The sequence below is a fragment of the Diabrotica virgifera genome, chromosome 6, assembly GCF_917563875.1.
Source record: "Diabrotica virgifera virgifera chromosome 6, PGI_DIABVI_V3a".
NCBI lineage: Eukaryota > Metazoa > Arthropoda > Insecta > Coleoptera > Chrysomelidae > Diabrotica > Diabrotica virgifera.
In genome coordinates this window covers 232,373,112-232,395,008 of record NC_065448.1, presented here as the reverse complement: position 1 = coordinate 232,395,008, position 21,897 = coordinate 232,373,112, and the positions used below count along the sequence as shown (strand labels likewise).

The window sequence follows — 21,897 nt, the reverse complement described above, 5'->3', positions numbered from 1 at the left end:
ACAAAAACACGAAAAATAATGAAACAATTATTAATGGAGATTGAAGAAGAGGGAAAGAAGATGGGACTTAGAATTAATAAAAAGAAAACAAAATTAATGAGACTCGGAAAAGCAGAACAAAACGGAGATATAAGGATAGGAAATAAAAAATTCGAGGAAGTACAGAAATTTAAATGCCTGGGAGTTATGATAAACAACAAAGGGGAAAGCAAACCAAAGATCGAAGAAATAATAACTGCGTCAAACCGGGTATACCAAGCAAATAGAAAACTACTAATAGTAGGGGAGCCAAAGCGGGGATTTTTGCAGTTACTCGACCGCGTCCGATTATCATATGGGGAGAAACCTGGTACCCTGCAGATGCACTTCTACCATATATTGGCTCTTAACACAGGGAAGTTCGTTAAGGGGGGCCTGAAAAAAAATCTATCCTTAAAAATACTCTAAATTATCAGATTAAGATAAGGTAAGTTAAGTACATGCAAAAGAGTGTATATTTAAAAACTCTGACGATTTGAGTAAGGAAATGGGTGAGTCAAAAAGTTTCGCAAAAAAAAAAACGAATAATTCGTGAAATGAACGTCAGATCGAAAAAATAAAAATTACATCCTCAATATTTTTCAAAAATCTATCGAATGGTAATAAACATGCCCCCCAGGGAAAGGGGTGTAGAGGGGTAATAGGAGAGAGGTGTATAGAATAGGCAAACTAGGCAAAAATGCATTTTACCCATAATCGGATAAAAGTACCGACTTGTCCAACAAAAAATTCTATATTTTTGCAATAAAAATACGTCATTTATTTCCAAAAAAAAAACAGTAGTTATATCCTTAATTAATATTTTTAATTGAATATTTATAAAATACAAGTGTTTGAAAATCTTATCTTATTAATAGATATAAAAAAGACAAGTGGCTCAAAATTGATCATTCTAACGATATAGCTAAATAAACTAGGTTGGAATGAAAATTTTATTGTAAAACATGATTAAATTACTTGTTTTATTATTTGGGCTAGCTTTACACGTAAGTTTATATTATAACGATATTTTTATCTATTTACGTTATTTGTCAATTTTACACACTGTATGGTACCTGCAATTCTAATTTGAAGAAGTATAAAGAAGTATTATTTTTCTCTTTATTTATCTTTGTCAAATGTTTTCCCTTTGTACTTTTTATTTCAATTTAGTTTTTATTTTTGAAATTAGTTTGATTTTATATTTTTTGTTATAATTTTACACTTTCTGCATTTCCTTTTTCTTTTTATAAGAATAAGCCTATTTATTTCGATATTTTTACCCTGCTTCTATCTTTCTTTTTGATGGTAAACTATAACCCGCGTAACATTTTGAGCGTTTGTCTACAGCGCTTGTCTCAGTTGGTGATGTTCAAAGCTTTCTACAAATAATTAGAAATAGTACTCGCTACAGTTTATACAATATACATATAACAAACTTCCTATAGGTAATTATACTTTTTATAACAAACCTTATTTCAGGTTTCATGTGAAAATCCAATCGTTAGTTTGCCCAATGGACAAATTAGAGGCCGCCAAGTATCAGCACCAGCTGTAGAGAATTTCAAATATTATGCTTTTCTGGGAATACCATATGCTGCCCCACCTATTGGAAAACTGCGATTCCAAGTAAGTGAAGTTCGATGGAGAATAATAAAAAATAGACGAGTTATTTTATCATAAAAAAATTTTAACACACGATATTTAATTTAACAATTATTCCTCTTTACTAAACCAAGCATGTTCTAGGCACCTCAACCTCATAACAATTGGGAAGGGGTATTTGAAACCACCGATAACTCAAAAATTTGCATCCAAGTGGGATTGAAACATGCTCATGCTTCAGAAGATTGTTTGTATCTCAACGTGTATTCTCCAGTAAGTATTCGTTCGTATCAAAGCAGGATAATAACAATAACCTTGAACCACGAATACAGAATGCGTGTTTTATAGAAAATAAATAAATTATAAATACATGAGCGTCCCGAAGAAAATTCTTCTATTCTTCGGAATTTTACAGCCGCTTCTTCATCATTTCTTCAGTGATTTTCCATACAGTCTAGCAATAGAAGGTGTATGGCATATTCCCCTATATAAATATTGCGGTCGTTTTTGTTTCCTTTTTACGGAGCTATTCCATTTCCCATTATTTCGGAATTTTAAGCAGATAATCATTAGAAAAATTCAATTAACACAAAAAGATCAACTACAATTATTTTATCTCTTTCACACAAATATCATCAATTATTTTCAGGCACACTGTTTTACAGTTGGGAAATGACCTAACCTAGAGTTGTATTTTGGATACGATAGATGTTATTGTTAGGATTGTTAGACACCTAGGCATGAAGCTAAATTTTCATAATGTGTCCTAAAACTTTTAAAAGATTTAAAATGATGAAAGGATAAATATACAGGGTGTCCAGAAACTCTACCGACAAATGAATTCCTCAGATAATTTTAAAATAATTTAACCCAATTCACTTTGTCCAAAAACGCTTCCTAAGGGAGCTAGAGCTATTTGAAGATGGCGTATTGTAATTAGTTGTTCTTAAATACCTCCGGAACGCTTCTATTTAGAAAAAAAAAATTGGTAAGCGTGTTTATTGGTAAGCGTGTTTATAGTTCAGAGATAAATCGATTCCATCCATTGCAAATTTCTAGTACCGGTCATAGGCGTTCGTTTTGGGTAGGGCAACGGTTACTTTATCACATAACTTTTTTGTCTTTAACTTTTAAGCATTTTTAGCTCTGGATTATTAAATTGTGAGGTATTCTTGTACTAAAAGTTGCTCTTGTTTTAAGTCGATAGGATACACCGTTTTCTAGAAAAATTAATTTGAAAATTTTTCGTTTTTTAAATAAAAAAAAAAAAAAATAAAAAAAAACCATTTAGAAAAACGAAAACTTGTACGTTTAATTATATTCCAGAGATAAATCGATTTCATTAATTGCGAATTTATAGTATCGGTCATATGCGTCGGTTTTGGGTAGGTCAACGGATATTTTATCGCAAAACTTTTTTGCCTTTAATTATTAAGCATTTTTGACACTAGATTATTAAATTATGAGGTATTTTAGTAGTAAAAGTTACTCTTGCTTTGTTGGTAAAATACACCGTTTTTTTTGAAAGTTTTTTCAATTTTTTTTTAAATTCAAGAGACGAAAAATTTTCAAATCGTCTTTTCTAGAAAACGGTGTGTCCTACCGACTTAAATCAAGAGTATCTTTTAGTAATAGCATACCTTACAATTTAATAACCCAAAGTGAAAAATGCTTAACATTTAAAGACAAAACGTTATGCGATAAAATAACCGTTACCCTACCCAAAACGGACGCCTATGACTGGTACTATAAATTCGCAATGGATGGAATCTATTTATCTCTGGAAAATAAATATACGTACCAATTTTTGTTTTTCTAACTAGAAGCGTTCTGGAAGTATTCAAGAAAAAGTAATTACAAGACGCCATTTTCAAAGAGCTCTAGCTCCCCTAGGAAGCATTTTCGGACTAGGTGAATTTGGTTAAATTGTTTTAAAATTACCTGAGGAATCACCTGTCTTCGTTTGTCAGTAGAGTTTCTGGACACCCTGTATATAGCATTTATTTTATGTGTATTTTATGTGATTCTGAATCCAATCCTAACTAAAAGAGTTTTCACTAATTACTGCTCTTTAAATGGCTCTATACATAAGACTGTAAGGCTTATACACACTTCTAAAATATAGGTCAAACTGACAACAAGTGTATGTACTTAAAAAATTTGATAGTGTGTAAAATTATTTATTAAAATCAGCAAAGTACTTTCAGCATGTCACATACCGATCCATGCAACGAAGACTATTGTAACTCAACTTTGGTTGAACTGAGATATTCGCGTTTGAAAATTTTTCGCAAAGAGATCGCTTTAAGAAATGACGATACCTGTGGAAGAAATACGCCTTACAACCTGAAATTTCTGGTATATTGTAAAGAGTTTTAAAGGATTTCACAGATCAAACATAACAAAAAGACATTTTTTTTGCTAAATGTTGTAGACCTCTATAGTTTTCGTCGAAGCAATTAAGGAAAAAAAAATTTACTCTAGACCTAGTAACAGTAAATGACGTTACCTTTGGAAGAAATACTTACGTCTTAAAAATTTAAATTTCTGTTAATATATATAAAGGGTTTTAAGGGATTTTACAGATCTAATTTAACAAAAAATAGGTTTTTTGCTAAATTTTGTAGAAATAGTTAAACGAAAAAAACTTATTCTAGACTAAACTTACTAGTAATAGATTTATTGAAGCAAAGCAGTACTATTTAAAAAATTATAATAAAACACATTTCTATAGTTAATCGGAATAACTAAAATTAGAGTCTTACTGGAGAAAACTATAGTAAGTCAAACAGTTTGACTCAAACTTGCAATACTTCCGCTGTTTCTTGCAACGAAGACTACAGTAACTCAACTTACTATCGTTTTCGCCTGCAGGAGTGTGGGTCAGTAAACTTACTGTAAACATGCAAATGCTTTACTGGTTGCCTTAAAATTCATACCAGATTTACTATATTTTTGAACTATTTATAATGGGAAATAAGCCACAATATTATTAAAAAATGAATTTTTATTAACGTTTCGACGCCCAAATCGGGTGCCGTTGTCAAAATACAAAATACTACTAACATAAACAAAAATGTTGTTGCTTAGTAAAAAAATTCTTCTAATAATTTATTTAATTTGACTCATTTATATCGGCAATTCAGATACATATGATACATTTTAAAGTAGAAGACTTAAAAATGATACTGCCAATATTTATGAGTTGCGTTCCTGGGACGACTTTACTGAAAGATAGTTCATTCCATTACATGAAATCAAAAATAGCTTCAGAACAACATTAAGATTTACTATACTTTTCTACCAAATAAAGCTTAAAAAGAATAATAATACCATAATAGTAAGTCAAATGTAACGTTTTTCGAGTTACTATAATAGTCTTCGTTGCATGGGTCGACCAAACTCGAACGCTCACTGTCCACGCTGCGCTCAAAGCCACCTCCTGACCGCCGACGAGGGACGCAGGTTCGCCTGTCGTTGTACAATGGTTTCTAGGGAGACTGGTCGAGAGCAAAGCACGGACAGTACACGTAAATGTCTACGGAACCAACAACAATCCATCAAACTTTCTTCTCTGTTGACTTCTTAGCCTTCTGGACACCACCGTCCGGCATAACCCAGGATCCAAGAACACCAGGACACGGCGCTTGCCCCAGTGTGTTTTTCGGACTGTTTGCTTTGCTGCCAACACTAAACATTCACCTCAAACCCTGAAGAGGACAAAATCCTAAACGGGGAAGCACATTGAACGCATTTCTTCTGAACATTATCCAGACAAGCAAATCAAACAATGTAGTAGTAGGGTCGACCATCTTCAGAGTTTTGTCTTATAGATGGTTACAAATGCCTCGTGGAAGAACTTTATTATTTTAAAGGGTTTTAACCCTAATGACAGAAGCTTCGGATCTCTAATATGTTTTAATATGTTTTATGTCGATAATTACTCTTCCATAAGTCATTTCTAACCGCCTATAAGACGAAGCTCTGAAGATGGCATGTTACATGCTGAAAGTACTTAGCTGATTTTGATATACAGAGAGGATCTAAATTATGGAATAAATTAATTTTCTCTAAAATGGACGACTTTTTTTTAAATAGGAATATGGGTCATGTGCATGTGGCATCTCATTTGAATGGTTGATCAATTCTCTATACAGTAATATAAACATTAATAACATTATTTATACAGGGTGGCCAAAATAATAATTTTTGAATTAAATTAATTGACGAAAAAAGAAGAATGTATGCAGTTTATTTAACTCAAAATACATTCTATCGCTGTCAGAATATAGAAAAATTGTTTATTTGGCAAATAAACATTGCTTTTCGCTTAAATGAAATGTTCAAACTGCCAAGAGGTAGGTGGGAGGCTGTTTGTGATTTAATTTAAGGGAAAAGGAATGTTTATTTCTGAAATAAACATTTTTTTAATGTTGTTCTGAAGCTATTTTCTTGTGGCATTTTTAAAATTTTAACTATTTAGAATGGGAAATAAGCCACAATATTATTAAAAAATGATTTTTATTAACGTTTCGACGCCCAAATCGGGTGCCGTTGTCAAAATACAAAATACTATTTGGGCGTCGAAACGTTAATAAAAATCATTTTTTAATAATATTGTGGCTTATTTCCCATTCTAAATAGTTAAAACTTTTTTTCTATTTACTGACAGCCGTACAATGAATTTTGAGTTAAATAAATTATATACATTCTTCTTTTTGCGTTAATTAATTTAATTCATAAATTATTTGTTTGGTCACCCTGTATAAATAATGATATTATCGTTTACATTACTGAATAGAGAATTGAAGACTCTTTCAAATGAGGTACCAGACGACCCCTATTCCCATTTAAAAAAATAATTTATTACGTCATCACGCTCAGATGGATGACGTCACTAGTATGAACTATATGCCAAACAATTGTAATTTAAAAATAAATATCGACCTGTTTCAGGATTTTTCTCCAAAGTCGTCCATTTTAGAGAAAATTAATGTATTCCATAATTTAGATCCTCTCTGTATAATTTTACACACTATTGAAATTTTTTGGAAACCTACACCTATTGCCACTTTGAATTTCGTATATAATGACAATAACAGAATTATGATATATCTTTTAGGATCTGTCACCTTTGCAGAAGCTACCGGTCTTGGTCTTTATACATGGAGGGACTTTCAGACGTGGTAGTGCATTTGGGGGCTACAAGGCACCAGCATTTTTAGTCAAAGAGGGCATTGTTGTTGTCACTATAAATTACAGACTGGGACCGTTTGGTAATAATTTATTTTTTCTCTTAATCCTCATTAACAAAAATTCATTAACATGTGATACGCACTAACGACAATTGCCTTATAAACAATTTGTTTTGGAAAGGACAAGATTGCATAATTTCTGTAGGACGGCCTAGAAAAAGTTCGAAAGATGAAGTAAGAGATGGTCCAAAGAAAATGTGATGAGACAATAGGATATAATGGTACAGGGCAGACAACCATGGAGTGCAATGGTAAACGAGGCAAAGACTCACAAAAAGTTGTAACGTTATTGACGATGATGAGTTTTATCCTCACTTTTCTTACTTATAACTCACTTTTTCTAACAACTTATTTCAGTAGGTAAATTATTGTTCTATAATATGTCCGATCATTAGTACTTTCTTTAAAGGTAAAATATTGCAAAACCTCTAAATTTTAAAGAACCGCTTGGATTGACATGAAATTTGGCATACACATAGCTAACAAGTCAAAGAAAAAAAGTGATATTGTGCCGATGTATGCTTTTGCCCTACGGGTGAGCACCTTCTTTTGGGGGTGAAAAATATAAGTTCGAAATAAGTCCGGAAATGGTTGAAATGGCTAATTCTAAGCAACTTTTGTTCTATAAAGTTTTTTCACCAAGTTAATATTTTTCGAGTTATTTGCGAGTGAATATTTTAATTTTTCTACAAAATTACCACGTTTTCAGATGGTTTTTCGCAAATAACTCAAAAAGTAAGTATTTGGTCGAAAAAAAAATTCTTATCAAAAATATAGCACGTAAAAAAGTAAAAAACATGGTGTATATATTAGGTCACTGTACTTAGAAGAAGCAGAGTTATAGCTAATGAAAAATAGGTTCATATTCGTCAAATTCCAAATCGAATATTTTAACTTGCCATAACCAAAAAACAAAGCACTTTTTTTGGGAAAAACTCATTTAAACTTTTTAAAGTGTTTAAAAAATGCTTATTTTGGTTTGTTAAAAAATTTTTAGCATCAAAAGTAAACAAGTTACGCTCAAAATAAAGTTGGTCCCTTTTTTTGGTAAGAAATCGGGAAAATCACCCCCTAATTAGCATTTCAAATGAACTTAATTGTTACCACTTCACAAGTTTTTTAATTGCGGATATATTGATCAAATGATCTGTAAGTTTCATCGGTTCAAAGTCCTTATTTTTGAAAGAGCTGTAGTTAAAAGGGCGTGAACGAGTCACTTACCACGAGTGTATGCAAATTTAAAAACACTGAATCTTAACGAATAACGTCTTACAGAAAAACAAAAAAATACAAAATATTCAGAAAAGTAAAGCCTACTTTTTATACTGTTGAAGATTTTTGGTATCTCTAACAATTTTTAAGTTATTTTGAAAAAAAGCATTTTTTTCAAAATTAAAATTTTTAAAAATTTTATTTTAAAACCAAATTTTTTCAAAAATAATCACTTTGACTGATGAAACTTACAGATCATATAAACACAATATTAGTAAAATAACTTGTGAAGCAGTAACGATTAATTTCATTTAAGTTGCTAATTGGGGGTGATCTTCCTGATTTTTTTGCCAAAATAAAAGGGACCAACTTTATTTTGAGCGTACCTTGCTTACATTTGATGCTAGAAAATTTTTTTTATAAAAACAAAAATAAAGCTTTTTTTAAACACTTTAAAAAAGTTCTAATGTGTTTTCCCCAAGAATGCTTCATTATTTGGATATTTCACTATTTGGGATTTTTCGAATATGAACCTATTTTTCATTAGCCATAACTCTGCTTATGCTAGGTATAGAGAGCTAATATAGACACCGTTTTTTTCATTTTTTGATAGGCTACAATTTTGCTAACAATATTTTTTTCCAAAAATGCTTACGTTTTGAGTTATTTGAGAAAAACCGTCTAAAAACGTGGTTATTTTGTTGAAAAATGAACATATTAACTTGCAAATAACTCAAAAAGTATTGATTTGGTGAAAAAACTCTATCAAACAGAAGTTGCTTAAAATTAGTCAGTTTATCCGTTTCAGGACTTATCTTGGATATATATTTTTTCACCTCCGAGATGGGGTGAAAGTCACCCACAGAGCAAAAGCACACATCGGCACCATATCACTTTTTTCTATGACATGTTAGCTATGCGTATGCCAAATTTCATGTCAATCCAAGCGGTTCTTTAAAATTTACAGCAAAAACCGTGAAATAATGTACATTCGATCAATACAATTATACCAAAACATTTAACCCAAACGCTGCTATGTTGATGTGCCAATTGGGATATTAATTAATTACAAGTAACAGTACTAATTAGATGTTAATTTAATTAGAGTACACTGACAATTAATATCGACATCAAATCGATTAAATAAAATAAAGGATTCTATATCATTTACACAGAAAGTACAAAAATTCTCAAATACGTTTAATTCAATCACATAAACAACAATTTAACTAACCATATGTTGCCATCACCATCACAATTGGCTCGATAATCCTGCATGGATCTTGACCTACTAGCAAAAAAGTCCCATCCACTCCCATCTATTTAACTTCCTCCATCTTCTTACTCTTAGAATATTAAGGTCTTCTTTAAAATCATCAATTTATCTTCTACACATCCTCTACTTCTTCTGTCTCTGATCATACTCTGAACATAATCTAAATTAAGGTGATCACTGAAATATGTATCCATCTATAATGGTAGGGGAGCCCAATCGGGGATTTTTGCAGATACTCGAGCGCGTCAGATTATCATATAGGAAAAAACCTGGTACCCTGCAGATGTACCTCTACCATATATTGGCTCCTAAGACAGGAACGTTCGTTAAGGGGGGCCCAAAAAAATCTATCCTTAAAAATACTCTAAATTGTCAGATTAAGGTAAGTTAAGTACAGTGGAACCTCGATAACTCGGATTAATCGGGACCGCGACCGATCCGGGTTATCGAAAATCCGAGATAGCCGGAGAATATGGTAAAAATGAATAAAATACGGTATACTTACAGATAAACTCCGTTAGAATTGAAATAACATGAAATATATTTATAAATATGCACAGTACCTACTCATTAAAATTACTAAAAAAACACCAAACACAAACGTAAGCAAAGGGAAGCGAACAATACAAGACACACAATACAGTTACAACGATATAATGTTATTATTAGAGCAGTGAAAACTTAAGACCATTATTTTTAAAAGAATTTTTTAAATAGTCTTTCCTAAACAATGCTGACAGTTTGAAATAAAAAGGAATAGATACTACAGACAGGTGGCTGTTGTTTCTGCGGCGTGTGTTATGAGTCATTTTTAATATCGTATAGTTCAAATTACCCACATACACATTATCTCTCAAATATTATATTACATACATTTTTATTTTTGAAAGGTTTGTCTGATAATTAACTATTTTGATGGGAAATAAGCCACAATTAAATTGAAAAATACAAAATATTGAAAATCAAAATGTTTATCTGATGAAAATCCGGTCCGGGTTAGCCGGATTTCCGGGTTATCGGGGGCCGACTTATCGGGGTTCCACTGTACAAGCAAAAGAGTGCACAATTAAAAAATCTGACGAATTGAGCGGGGCGTAAGGAAATGGGAGGTTCAAAAAGTTTCACAAAAAAAGCGAATATTTCGCGAAATGAACGTTATATCGAAAAACTAAAAAATACTTGTTCAATATTTGTTAAAAATCTATCGAATGATACCAAACATAACCCCCACGGAGAGGGGTGGGGGGTAAATTTAAAATTTTAAATACAAATCCCGCGATATTCCGCAAAATAAACATCAGATCGAAAAACTGCAAAATACACTTATTCAATATTTTTCAAAACTCTATCGAATGGTACCAAACACGATCCCCGCGAAATGGGGTGGGGGTTACTTTAAAATCTTAAATAGGAGCCCCAAATTTTTATTGCCGATTTGGATTCTTTATGTAAAAATAAGCAACTTTTATTCGAAATCCTTTTTTTGAATTATGGATAGATGGCGATATAATCGGAAAAAACGATTATTGGAAATGGAAAATTAAATAATTTAAAAATGGAAAGTCCCCACTAAAATGAAAAGTTTTACTTAACTTTTTTTGGTTTCAGGACCTAATAATCACAACCCAATAGGTCACCAAAGCGCTCGAGTGCCTGAAAATTTAGCATATTTTTCTCCCCTACTATAAAGGTACGTATCCATACAAGGGTGATCCGCACTCGCTGTAGCTGTGGGATTCGGCATGTGCTCCCCTACATATAAATCACAAACCGGTTGAATCGAAGAGGGTGAGCACCGAGCGGCGATCGCCAACGTATCCACTATGTGGAGCTGCTACACCGAACGTGGATGACCCTTGTAGGGATGGGAGAAACCTACCGGTTTTAACGTAAAACCGGTTTTTTTACTTCGCAATAACCGGTTTTACCGGTTGTTTTTTGTCCCGGTTTATAACCGGTTTTTTCTTTTTAAAGTAAAAACCGGTTATTAGGTTTTTACGGTGTTTTGGATTAGGTTAGGTATTATTTTGAATCCCAATCATAATTATTATTCTCAAGTAATTATTCCAAACAAAACCATAATTAAAATTTTATTTTATAAATACAGAAGCAAACTGAATGTGCAAACTCATATCAGCCAGAAACAATAAAGTTTTATTATAATAAAACATGGTAACATTGAAAGTGGGTGAATGAGTTTTCTGATTACCAAAAATAATGTTCTGACTATGAATATGGAATTACTGATTACGAATACGAATCTCCAAGGATTTCCCTACGTTTTCAAATAAACAAGGCGAAAACGGAGGGTTCGTTGGGAAAAATATTCCCATGGGATTTTGTTGCATAATTACATTTGTGAGACATCCTAGAATAAGGTTCAAGGAGTCGCCCACGTGAAAAGTACGCCAAATTAAAAAAAATTTTTTTAATTAACTAGCAAAAATTAATAGCTTTTCCCGGAAAATTTTTTATAGGTTTTTTTGACCATTCTGGATAAAAAAGGTCTGTTATAATTTTTCTCTAAAGTTGATCGTTGTCGAGTTATATTGAAAAAAAAAAAACAAAAAATGGCGATTTTCAAGGCTTAATAACTCGGTTAAAAGTTATTATTATGAAAGTCAGAAAGTGACTAAATCAAAGTATAATGCCCCCCTATAAGATCCCGAAGAAGTTTTTGTCATAATTTTATTACTAAGCTGTTATTTTTAAGTAATAATATTGAGCGCCATGCACGTGTTAGCCGCCCGTAGATGCTGAGTGCGAGAGAGATGCCACTTCAGCATTCCAATAAATTGTGCATCTACATGTACTTACATCTACATGCACTCACATTTACGGACCTCTACCACGTGCATGGCGCTCAATATTATTACTTAAAAATAACAGCTTAGTAATAAAATAATGACAAAAATTTCTTCGGGATCTTGTAGGGGGGCATTAAACTTTGATTTAGTCACTTTATGACTTTCATAATAACAACTTTTAATCGAGTTATAAAGTCTTGAAAATCGCCATTTTTTGTTTTTTTCAATTTTAAATTGCTTATAACTCGAAAACGATCAACTTTATAGAAAAATTAAGAGACCTTTTTTATCCAGAATGGTCCAAAAAACCTAGAAAAAAATTGTTCGGGCCAAAATACTGGTTTTTGCAATTTGAACAAAAAAATTTTTTTTTTTAATTTGGCCCCTTTTCACGTGGGCGACTTTTTGAACCTTATTCTGGGATGTCTCACAAATGTAATTATGTAAAATGTACCTATTATACAAATATACAAACGTGTTAAAGAAATACATGATACATTTTTTTTGATGGTGGTAAAAATAAGTAAAATATTTATGTTGATATTATTTTTTTTAATCCCATTTGAAAGAGTCTGGGAAATTTTTTATAAGTTGAAATGGTTGGGTTAAATTGTATATTATGTATATATTAATCTTACGCTATATTATTTAATAATAATCAATAAATATATAATAACAATAAAATAATAAATAAATATAATATTTAATAGAATAAAATGGTTTTATTAAAATTTGTGTTTTATTTATATTGATATTGATGTTCTTTCGATAGTACTAATTTTGATCTTATTGATATCGAGTATCGAGTCAAGTGGAGTATCGCAAACTACCATTGTAAATGTAACATTGTAACCTATTGGATTAAAAAAACCGAAAACCGGTTTTAGGAAAAACCGGTTTTTTTGGCCGGTTATAACCCCCCGGTTAAACCGTAAGCAAAAAAACCGATATAACCGAAAACCGGTGTTTTGTCAAAAACCGCCATCCCTAGACCCTTGTATGGATATGCACCTTTAGGTACTACAAAATATCTTGAGATGGAAACCCGCGCAGCGTGACACACCAAAATAACAAAATCAGCACGACAATAAATGAATACTTAAAAAAAAAAGAATAGCTGGTTTCTCTGTGTTTCTCATTGGTTTAATTTAAAAATAAAATAAAATTTTATTTTTTTTTTCTTTTTTTTTTCATCTTTCACTTCATCTTTTGGTTTAATTTAATTTATGGATATTTGTTTTTATTTCAGGTTTCTTGACTAGTCAGGATAACGCCATGCCTGGTAATTATGGATTAAAGGATCAACATTTTGCTTTAGAATGGGTACACCAAAATATACACATATTTGGTGGTGATCCAGACCAAGTTACTCTATCGGGCCAAAGTGCAGGAGCAGCTTCTGTAGCCTTCCACATAATGAACCCAAAATCAGAAGGTACATTATTTAAATAAAATTTGGAGAGTTGACAATACAAAAAAAAAATATTATAAATTATCACTCATCTATGATTTTTTGCAATTGAAAGTACTTCTTCGTCATACGGCAATTCGGCAATGTCAGTCTACGAAGAAAGCTTTTGCATATGAAACGAATATTTTACTTGAAAATGAAAAAAAATATTTCTTGAGAACATAATTTTGTAGATTTATTTAGAGCCGCTATAGCACATAGCGGTTCCGCTCTCAACAATTGGGCCTATCAACATAATGGAAGAGAAATAGCATATGGTATTGCTGCAGAGATTGATCCTAATTTTACAAGAAACAAAACCACCGATGAACTATTAGAATTTTTGACAAATGTTCCTGCTTCTGATATCGAAAAGACAGCGGACAAATTTAGCGTAAGTCTTTAGATGAAATGTATAGATACCTACAACATTTTTTTAATTTATTTTATTATATTTATCGCTATTTTTTTAATGTTTTTTTTTTTGATGAAATGGTGGGCCGGATTTCGCAGGCGGTAGGATGTCCGACTTCCGCGAAGAAGGCAGGGAAGCGCATCCCGGCGCTGGCGAGAACAACTTCTTCTTCTTCTTGCAGTACCGTCTCCTATCGGAGGTTGGCTACGATCACAGCAATCTTAACTTTGTTGGCTGCAGCTCTGAACAATTGTATTGAACTGCACCCATACCACTCCCTTAAATTTCGCAACCAGGAAATCCTCCTACGTCCCACATTTCTAGTTCCCGAAATTTGTCCTTGGATTATGAGTCTTAGCAGAGAATACTTTTCTCCTCTCATTATGTGACCTAGATATTCCAGTTTTTTTGTTTGTATGGTTTTTATGACTTCGCATTCCTTCCCCATCTTTAGCAAAACATCTTGATTTGTTACATCTTTCTGTCCATGATATTTTCCACATTCTCCTGTAGCACCACATCTCGAATGCCTCAATGTTTTTGATGTTTACCTTTTTCAGTGTCCAAGCTTCCATGCCGTACAGCAGAACGGAGAAAACATAGCACCTTAACATTCTCGTTCTTAAGTTTATATTTATGTCCCGGCTGCATAGGAACTTTTTCATTTTGATAAACGATTGTCTCGCTATCTATATTCGCCTCTTGATTTCTCTTGTCTGGTCATTAGTATCAGTGAACCAAACCCCTAAATATTTGTAAGACGTAACTCTTTCAACTGGCTGATTATTTATGGTTAAATTCACATTGGTGTATAGCTTCTTTGTTACAATCATGAATTTAGTCCTTTTGATGTTCAGTTTTAGACCATACTTATTGGTATGAGTGTTAATGTTTTCCATCAAATACTGTAAATTTGCTAAGCTATCTGTTACTATTAGCGTGTCATCAGCGTATAACATTGTTAATTAACTCTCCGTTAATGTTCATACCAATGTTTTGCTCTAGGAGCGCTTCCTGACATATTGTTTCGCTATATATATTGAATAGTAGTGGAGAAAGCACACAACCCTGACGCATATCTCGACGAATCTCAATTTGTTGGGTTAACTCATTATTAACCTTGATTTTTGCTGTTTGTCCCTAGTACAACCTGGATATGATGTTAATGTCGCGACTGTCGATGTTTTTGCTTCTTAGGATTTCATACAGCTTTTGGTGTCTGACTTTATCGAAGGCCTTCTTAAAACCTATGAAACCTACGTAGAGGTCTTGGTTTACATCCAAACATCTTTGCATTAACACACTCAGACCAAACAAAGCTCCGAGTCCACTTCTGAATCCAAACTGTGTGGCGCTTATGTCCTTTTCTAATTTATTAAATATTCTTTTGTAAATTATTAAAAATACTTTTAGTATGTGGCTCATCAATGCTATAGTTCTGTGGTCTGAACACTCTCTGGCGTTATTCGTCTTCGGGATTGTGACAAAAGTAGAGGAGAGCCATTTCTTTGGTATAATTCCTGTTCTATAAATTGTGTTAAAGAGGTTCACTATTATTTCAAGTGTGTCGTCGTCAATAAGTTTCAAAAATTCTACAGGAATTTCATCTGGTCCTGCAGCTTTACCCCCTTTAGTGTTTCTTATAGCATATTCTATCTCGCTTTTTAGGATTTCAGGCACTGTTGTGTGGTCTTAGATTCTGCCACTGCTATTTCTGTTCTTTCGTCTGCAAAAATTCATCAATGTATTCTGTCCATCTTGCTAGTTTTTCATTTAAATCTGTAATTATTTTACCCTTTTTGTCTGTTACGATGGATGCTTGTTTCACTTTTTTACCTGTTATTTACTTGATCTTTTTATGCATGTTAAAGCTATCGTACTTTCTTTCATATTCTTCTATTTCCTTGCAGTTTTCCAGAACCCACTTCTCTTTAGCTTCTCAAATTTTTGTCTTAATCTCACGGTTCACTTCTTTGTATTTTGTCTTGTTGGTTTTATTTCTGCGCCTTTCCTCCATGAGGTACAAAATTTAGTTTGTCATCCATTCCTTTTTCTTAATTTTGCTTGGAGTTAAGGAGCCTTCACAAGTTGTCATAAGGGCCTTTTCTATCTCCATCCATCTGTCCTCTACATTGCCTGTGTTCCTATTTTTTGCAGCGAGGTTTCTAATATTGTTGTTTATCTGTTCTCTTGTCCTTTCCAGTATAGTTGCATCTTTCAGTTGCTTAACGTCATCTTTTGTTTAGCTGCATTTAGCTGCACGATAAAACTAGGCAAAAATAATCAAACGACACAGATAACTAGAAGAATTCGAATGACTTAGACAGCACTAGGAAGACTCAGTGATATGTTGAAAAACAAAATTATACCAATAAATCTAAAAAAGGGTATTCTACCAGTTATGACCTCTGGAATGGAGATCATTACACTTACAGAGGTGTCAGCCAATAGATTGAGAGAGCGACACATAGGGCGATTGAAACAGATATTTTAGGAGTATCTCTGAGGGAACATAATATACGAAAAGAGGACGTGCGAAGCAGGTCGAAGGTGGAAGATATAATTGGAAGAATTGCGCAAATAAAATTGAACTGGGTAGGACACGTACGTCAAAAACGAGAAACATTTTACATTGGAGACCACGCGAGCACAGTCGTAGTAGAGGAAGAACACAAAATCGATGGCTAGACGACATCAAAGTAAAAATGGGGAGGATCTGGTACCAAATAGCACAAAACAGAGAAGAATGGATAAATCATGGGGAGGCCTTTGTCCAGGAGCGGATGCAAACAGGCTGAAGAAAAAGAAAAGAAGAAAAATAATGGTCGGTTGAAGCGTAAATAACGCTGTTATTTTATGTTCCACATACCGATTTGAAGAATACTTTCCGTTTTCCTTTTTCTCACATTGGTCATCCTACTCATCATCGTTAAATCCCTCTTGTAGCGAGGCACACCTTGCGGCCAACTTTGCTGAAGTGTCCCTCCTCCTTCATGCGGGCTTGGGACTGGCAACAGTACTCTTAATCTATTTAAGCTTTTTGGTCCACCTATCAGTACTGCAGACATATTTAACATCTTATCTGCGTTTAGAGATATCTATAAACTTACGTTGGGTGCGTTAGGAGGCATATACAAAGTATTCCAACGAAAATTTGACCCCCACCCCAGTAACTCAGAAACCAAGAGTTTTTTCAGAATTAAAAAAAACATATCAATTTGTATTAAGGGGGGGGGGACGAATTTTCATGCAAAATTCGTCCCCCTTTCCCTGCCCCGTATCAGCCCCAGTTTTTTTTAAATAGCAAGTGTAGTCGAGTGGCACATCATTTGAAAGGTATTTGTTTTCTCTACAGGACCATCTATTCTTTTTTTAATTTGCGGGATAACCTTAAAGATAATTTTGGATTTAACTAATTTATAATAAGTTTGTTAAGTCCAAAATTATCTTTAAACTTATTACGTAAATTAAAAAAAATAAAGCGTCGTTTAGAGAAAAAAATTGCCTTTCAAATGATGTGCCACTCGACCACACTGGCTATTTAAAAAAAAGTGGGAGTCGATGCGGGGCAGTAGGGGTTACATTTAAGGGCTTAAATTTTGCATGAAAACTCGTCTCCCTTCCATTAAAAATTGATGTATTTTTTTAAATTTTGAAGAAGATCCTGGTTTCTGAGTTTCTGAGGGGGTCAAATTTTCGTTGGAACAGACTGTATGTCCCGTATACCCCACTTGCCACCGTGCGTTATGACACAGTCGACGCAGTCAACCGTTAATGGAATACGAGGTCTATTTGTCCCGTAACGCAGCCAAGGTGTTAAATAGAAGGATTAATTACTAAACAATCCTTTCTGTAATTAGCATGGAGTAATAATTATTTTTGGTTTTTAAGGCCTTCGCTCCTGCAATAGAAGTCCCCAACAATGACTCGGTATTCTCCAATCTGATTTATGATGCTGCTACGATGCGATTATTTAATAAGGTTCCTCTTTTGATCGGAATTAATTCAGAAGAAGCTGTTTTTAAAGCTAAAGGTATTTTCTACACTTTTATTATAATTTTCACATTTTATCAAAGTTTGAACAATTTATAAGTAGCACATTCTTTTTGTGCAGTGTTAATAGGAAATAGTGAAAGAGACTTAGAACAAAAACTGGAACAGTGGAGACAAGCTCTGGAGGAAAAAGGTTTAAAACTTAGTAGGACAAAAACAGAGTATCTGGAATGTTCACTTAAAGATGTTAATACAAATAAAATGATATCTTTGGATGGTGAAATGATTGTGAAAAGCAATAGTTTTAAATACCTAGGATCGGTATTACAGAGTAATGGAGAAATAGATTGAGATCATGAGCATGCAGTAGAATTAGGGCCGGATGTATGAAGTGGAAAGAAGCGAATGGTGTGTTGTGTAACAGAAAAATTCCAATGAAGCTGAAGGGAAAATTATATAAAACAGCCATTAGACCGGCTATGATGTACGGAACTGAATGTTGGGCAGTGAAAAAGAAAGAGGAACAACGAATGCATGTGGCGGAAATGATAATGCCTAGATGGATGAGTGGAGTGACAAAGAAGGATAAAATTAGAAATAAGTATATCAGGGGAAGTCTAGGTGTGGCACCAATTGATGCCAAAATGAGAGAGCATAGGTTAAGATGGTTTGGTCATGTTCAACGTCGAGACGTTAATCAATACGAAGAATAGCTAAAGTGCAGATTCCTGGAAGGAGTAGGAGAGGAAGACCAAAGAAGACCTGGGGGAGACGATAAGGCAGGACATATTGGTAAATGGGATTAACATTTATATAACCCAAGATATAATTGTGTGGAAGCCGACCCCGCATAGGGATAAGGCAAAGAGAATGATGATGATTCTTTTTGTGCAGTATTTAAACCTACTTCTTAATGAATTATTTAATTTTTTTATTTAGAGTAACGCAAAAACAAAATTAGAAATAGTGTCAAAAAGACAAAAATAATTATTTATTAATTTATTTTCAGATCTACATTCATTAAGAAAAGAAGCTGTTGGAGTTGATAAAGATCCTAGTAAATTAGTTACGTTTGAAGTTTTACCATACAATGATTCAATGCCGTCACTTGTGGGCAATAAAATTAAAGATCTTTATGTGGGCGACCAATCTTTTGAGGAAAATCTTGGAAAATATCTACAGGTAAAAGATCTGAATATACATATAATTCTCGTATTAAAATAAAATTTTTTTAAAATATCAACTTAGTAAATTTTACTAAAAAATCAGCGATTCTTCTTCTTGCATTGCCTATCTGATTCGGATGTTGGCGACCATCATGGCAATCTATACTTTGCACACTGCTGCTCTGAAGAGATTTGTGGTTGTTGTGACGAACCACTTACGTAGATTTTTCAACCAGGAAATCCTTCGCCTTTCTTTCTGATTCCCTTTTTCCTTCTACTTTTCCCTGTAAAATTATTTACAGCAGATTTGGCTGTTTTTATTTTGGTTAACAGCTTTTTTGTATTCTTAATAAACACCCTGATTAGTAATGTAGTCAGTATAAGACTTCTTCATGATTTGACGATAAAGTCACACTTCGAAGGCTTAAATTTTATTGCAGATTACGTCTGTGATAGTCCACGACTCAACTCCGTACAACAATATAGGAAATATATAACATCGTAGTAACCTGGTTTTTATGGGGATTAATAAATTATGACATTTGAATACCTTAGCAGTTTTTTGAAATGCAGATCTTGCTATCTCTATGCTACCCCGAGCCATTAATTGGTTGTAATATTTTTTAAATTTTCAACTCTATATCTTTTTCGCGGTCTACAGTTTCGTGATGTAGTATATCTTGCTATTTTGACAACTCTATTCTCCTCTAGTTTATGTATGTGATAATTACATTTCTTTTCCTGTTGAGTCATCCTTTAGATGCCTTTTCTGACTTGAAGTTCTTACAAATAAAACATTATTAGTAGGTGTCAGTCAAAGTCATACTCACTTTCAACACTTACATATTTTTAGAGTTTATTTATTTTTTCAGTATTTTGGAGACAACAGGTACATGAGACCAGTAATTAAATTCGCTGAGTTGATTTCCACAGCTGCCAACGTATATTTCTATCAGTTTTCGTATAGTGGAAAATTGGGGGGAAACGATGTTTCTTACCCAGGTAAGAGAATTAATTTTTCATGAAGTTAACTCATTCTCATGAAATAACCACTGATTTTCATTACAGGTATTGGAAAGGTCGCACATGGTGAAGATTTGAATTATCTGTGGGTTTACCACGACGACTATACAAGTTTTCCAGATTCTGATCTTATTGCATTAAGGCGATATGTACAAATAGTGGCAAATTTTGTTAAAAATCTGTAAGTATGAACATTTATTGACATTTTTACCTGAATCAAGAAGAATAAGAGATTGGTGAGGACCTGGTCGAAAAGAGAGACTCAGGAATGTATTTCTTAAATATAGTGGTCTAGAAGTTATGCTTAGGGCTGGAATAATTTTGGATCATAGGACTGTTCCCAACTTTGTACAAGAAGGAGCTTTAAACAAATGTAATTATGTTGGTGTTATCTTAGAAAATGTTGTCCTTAGAAATACATGTATAATATAAAAAATATCGTACATAAGTTTCAGGGACATTTCCAACATATGGAAGACCATCGACTGGTTAGAAGAATAAGGGAAGCCAAAACATGGAAGAAGGCAAACAGAGAAAGACCTCAAAAGACCTGAGACAAAACAGTTGGGGAACTTCTGGTAAGAAGAGGAACCACTTGGAATGAAGGAAGATGAATGACAAGAAATAAAAAAGAATGAAGAAAATTTGTATACCAGTAATGGTATATTGACTGCCATACACCATTCGATGGTATAAGTGACTCCTGATTATATATACATAAGTTTCAGGGATAGCTCGTTTCAAAATTTTGTTCAGTAAAAAATTAAAGGAATTATCTTAACTAAATAAAATTCCTTTTTTAGGGAACCTTAAATTTCCGATGAAACCATAGACTGGCCTCTGGTACAATCTGGATCTATTTCTTATCTGGATATTGACGAACAATTATCTATTAAAGAAAACCCGAGGGAATTTTCGTATGCCAAATGGGAAGATATTTTCATCTATTATGCAAGAACCCCATATCTGAGTTACTAGTACAATAGTAGAATAGTTTGTATTTTGAAATTACCTTCAGATCTATCAAATATGTAAAAAGATAGTATATAAAAATAAAAAAATATTTATAGATACAAACAATTCTATGTTTTATTGTATTTCTGAAGATGACACTTATGAGATCAATTGAGAAATTAGATAAGGTAGCAAAGATAATAGGACTAGAGTTAAACCAGCACAAAACAAAATACGTGACGATAGGAAAGGACAACAATTCAGAAATATCTAATAAAACAGAACCATTTTGAAATTGTATCTACCTTTAGCTACTTGGAAGTAAAAATAAGGAAAACCGGAAAGGAGAGAGCAAAGGAAAGCGTTATGGAAAGGCAAGAAATAAGGAATGAATAGAAATGTGCTGAGAAATCAGACTCAAAATAATTGGTCTGGATCCCGCGTATGAAAAAAAAGTTGATTAATACCAAGCTGAAAATTTGTTAATAGCTTAAGGGTGTCTAGTCGGATAAACTTTGATATATGGGAACACTGGAACAGGGGCAGTTTTAATTGTGGACAGGTTAAAAATTTGGAACGGTCAGACCACGAAAACAGAGATTAAACTCTCATGCAAAAATCAGACTGCTATTTATCACCTGTCATAATTCCTGTCATTTGACATATTCTACATGTTCCACTCATTAAAACGCCCGTTTGGTGGTAATTAGCAGTCTGATTTTT

General features: G+C 33.1%; 1 protein-coding gene across 1 annotated transcript; it reads left to right on the top strand.

The window, feature by feature from the left end:
• Window positions 1–911: 911 nt before the first annotated feature.
• Window positions 912–21,300, top strand: LOC126886786 (juvenile hormone esterase-like). Its single transcript, XM_050653828.1, has 11 exons — window positions 912–1,025; window positions 1,501–1,647; window positions 1,768–1,896; window positions 6,746–6,899; window positions 13,423–13,608; window positions 13,818–14,017; window positions 17,930–18,071; window positions 19,041–19,213; window positions 20,070–20,199; window positions 20,266–20,401; window positions 21,024–21,300. Exons 1-11 carry the CDS (start codon window positions 984–986, stop codon window positions 21,031–21,033), a joined length of 1,449 nt encoding a protein of 482 aa, XP_050509785.1. The 5' UTR covers window positions 912–983; the 3' UTR covers window positions 21,034–21,300.
• Window positions 21,301–21,897: the final 597 nt, after the last annotated feature.

Coding starts and splice junctions, on each gene's coding strand:
- LOC126886786 (XM_050653828.1), top strand. CDS start 984: ATGATTAAATTACTTGTTTTATTATTTGGGCTAGCTTTACAC. Junction 14,018..17,929: donor AGACAGCGGACAAATTTAGC/GTAAGTCTTTAG, acceptor TTGGTTTTTAAG/GCCTTCGCTCCTGCAATAGA. Junction 20,200..20,265: donor AAACGATGTTTCTTACCCAG/GTAAGAGAATTA, acceptor TTTTCATTACAG/GTATTGGAAAGGTCGCACAT.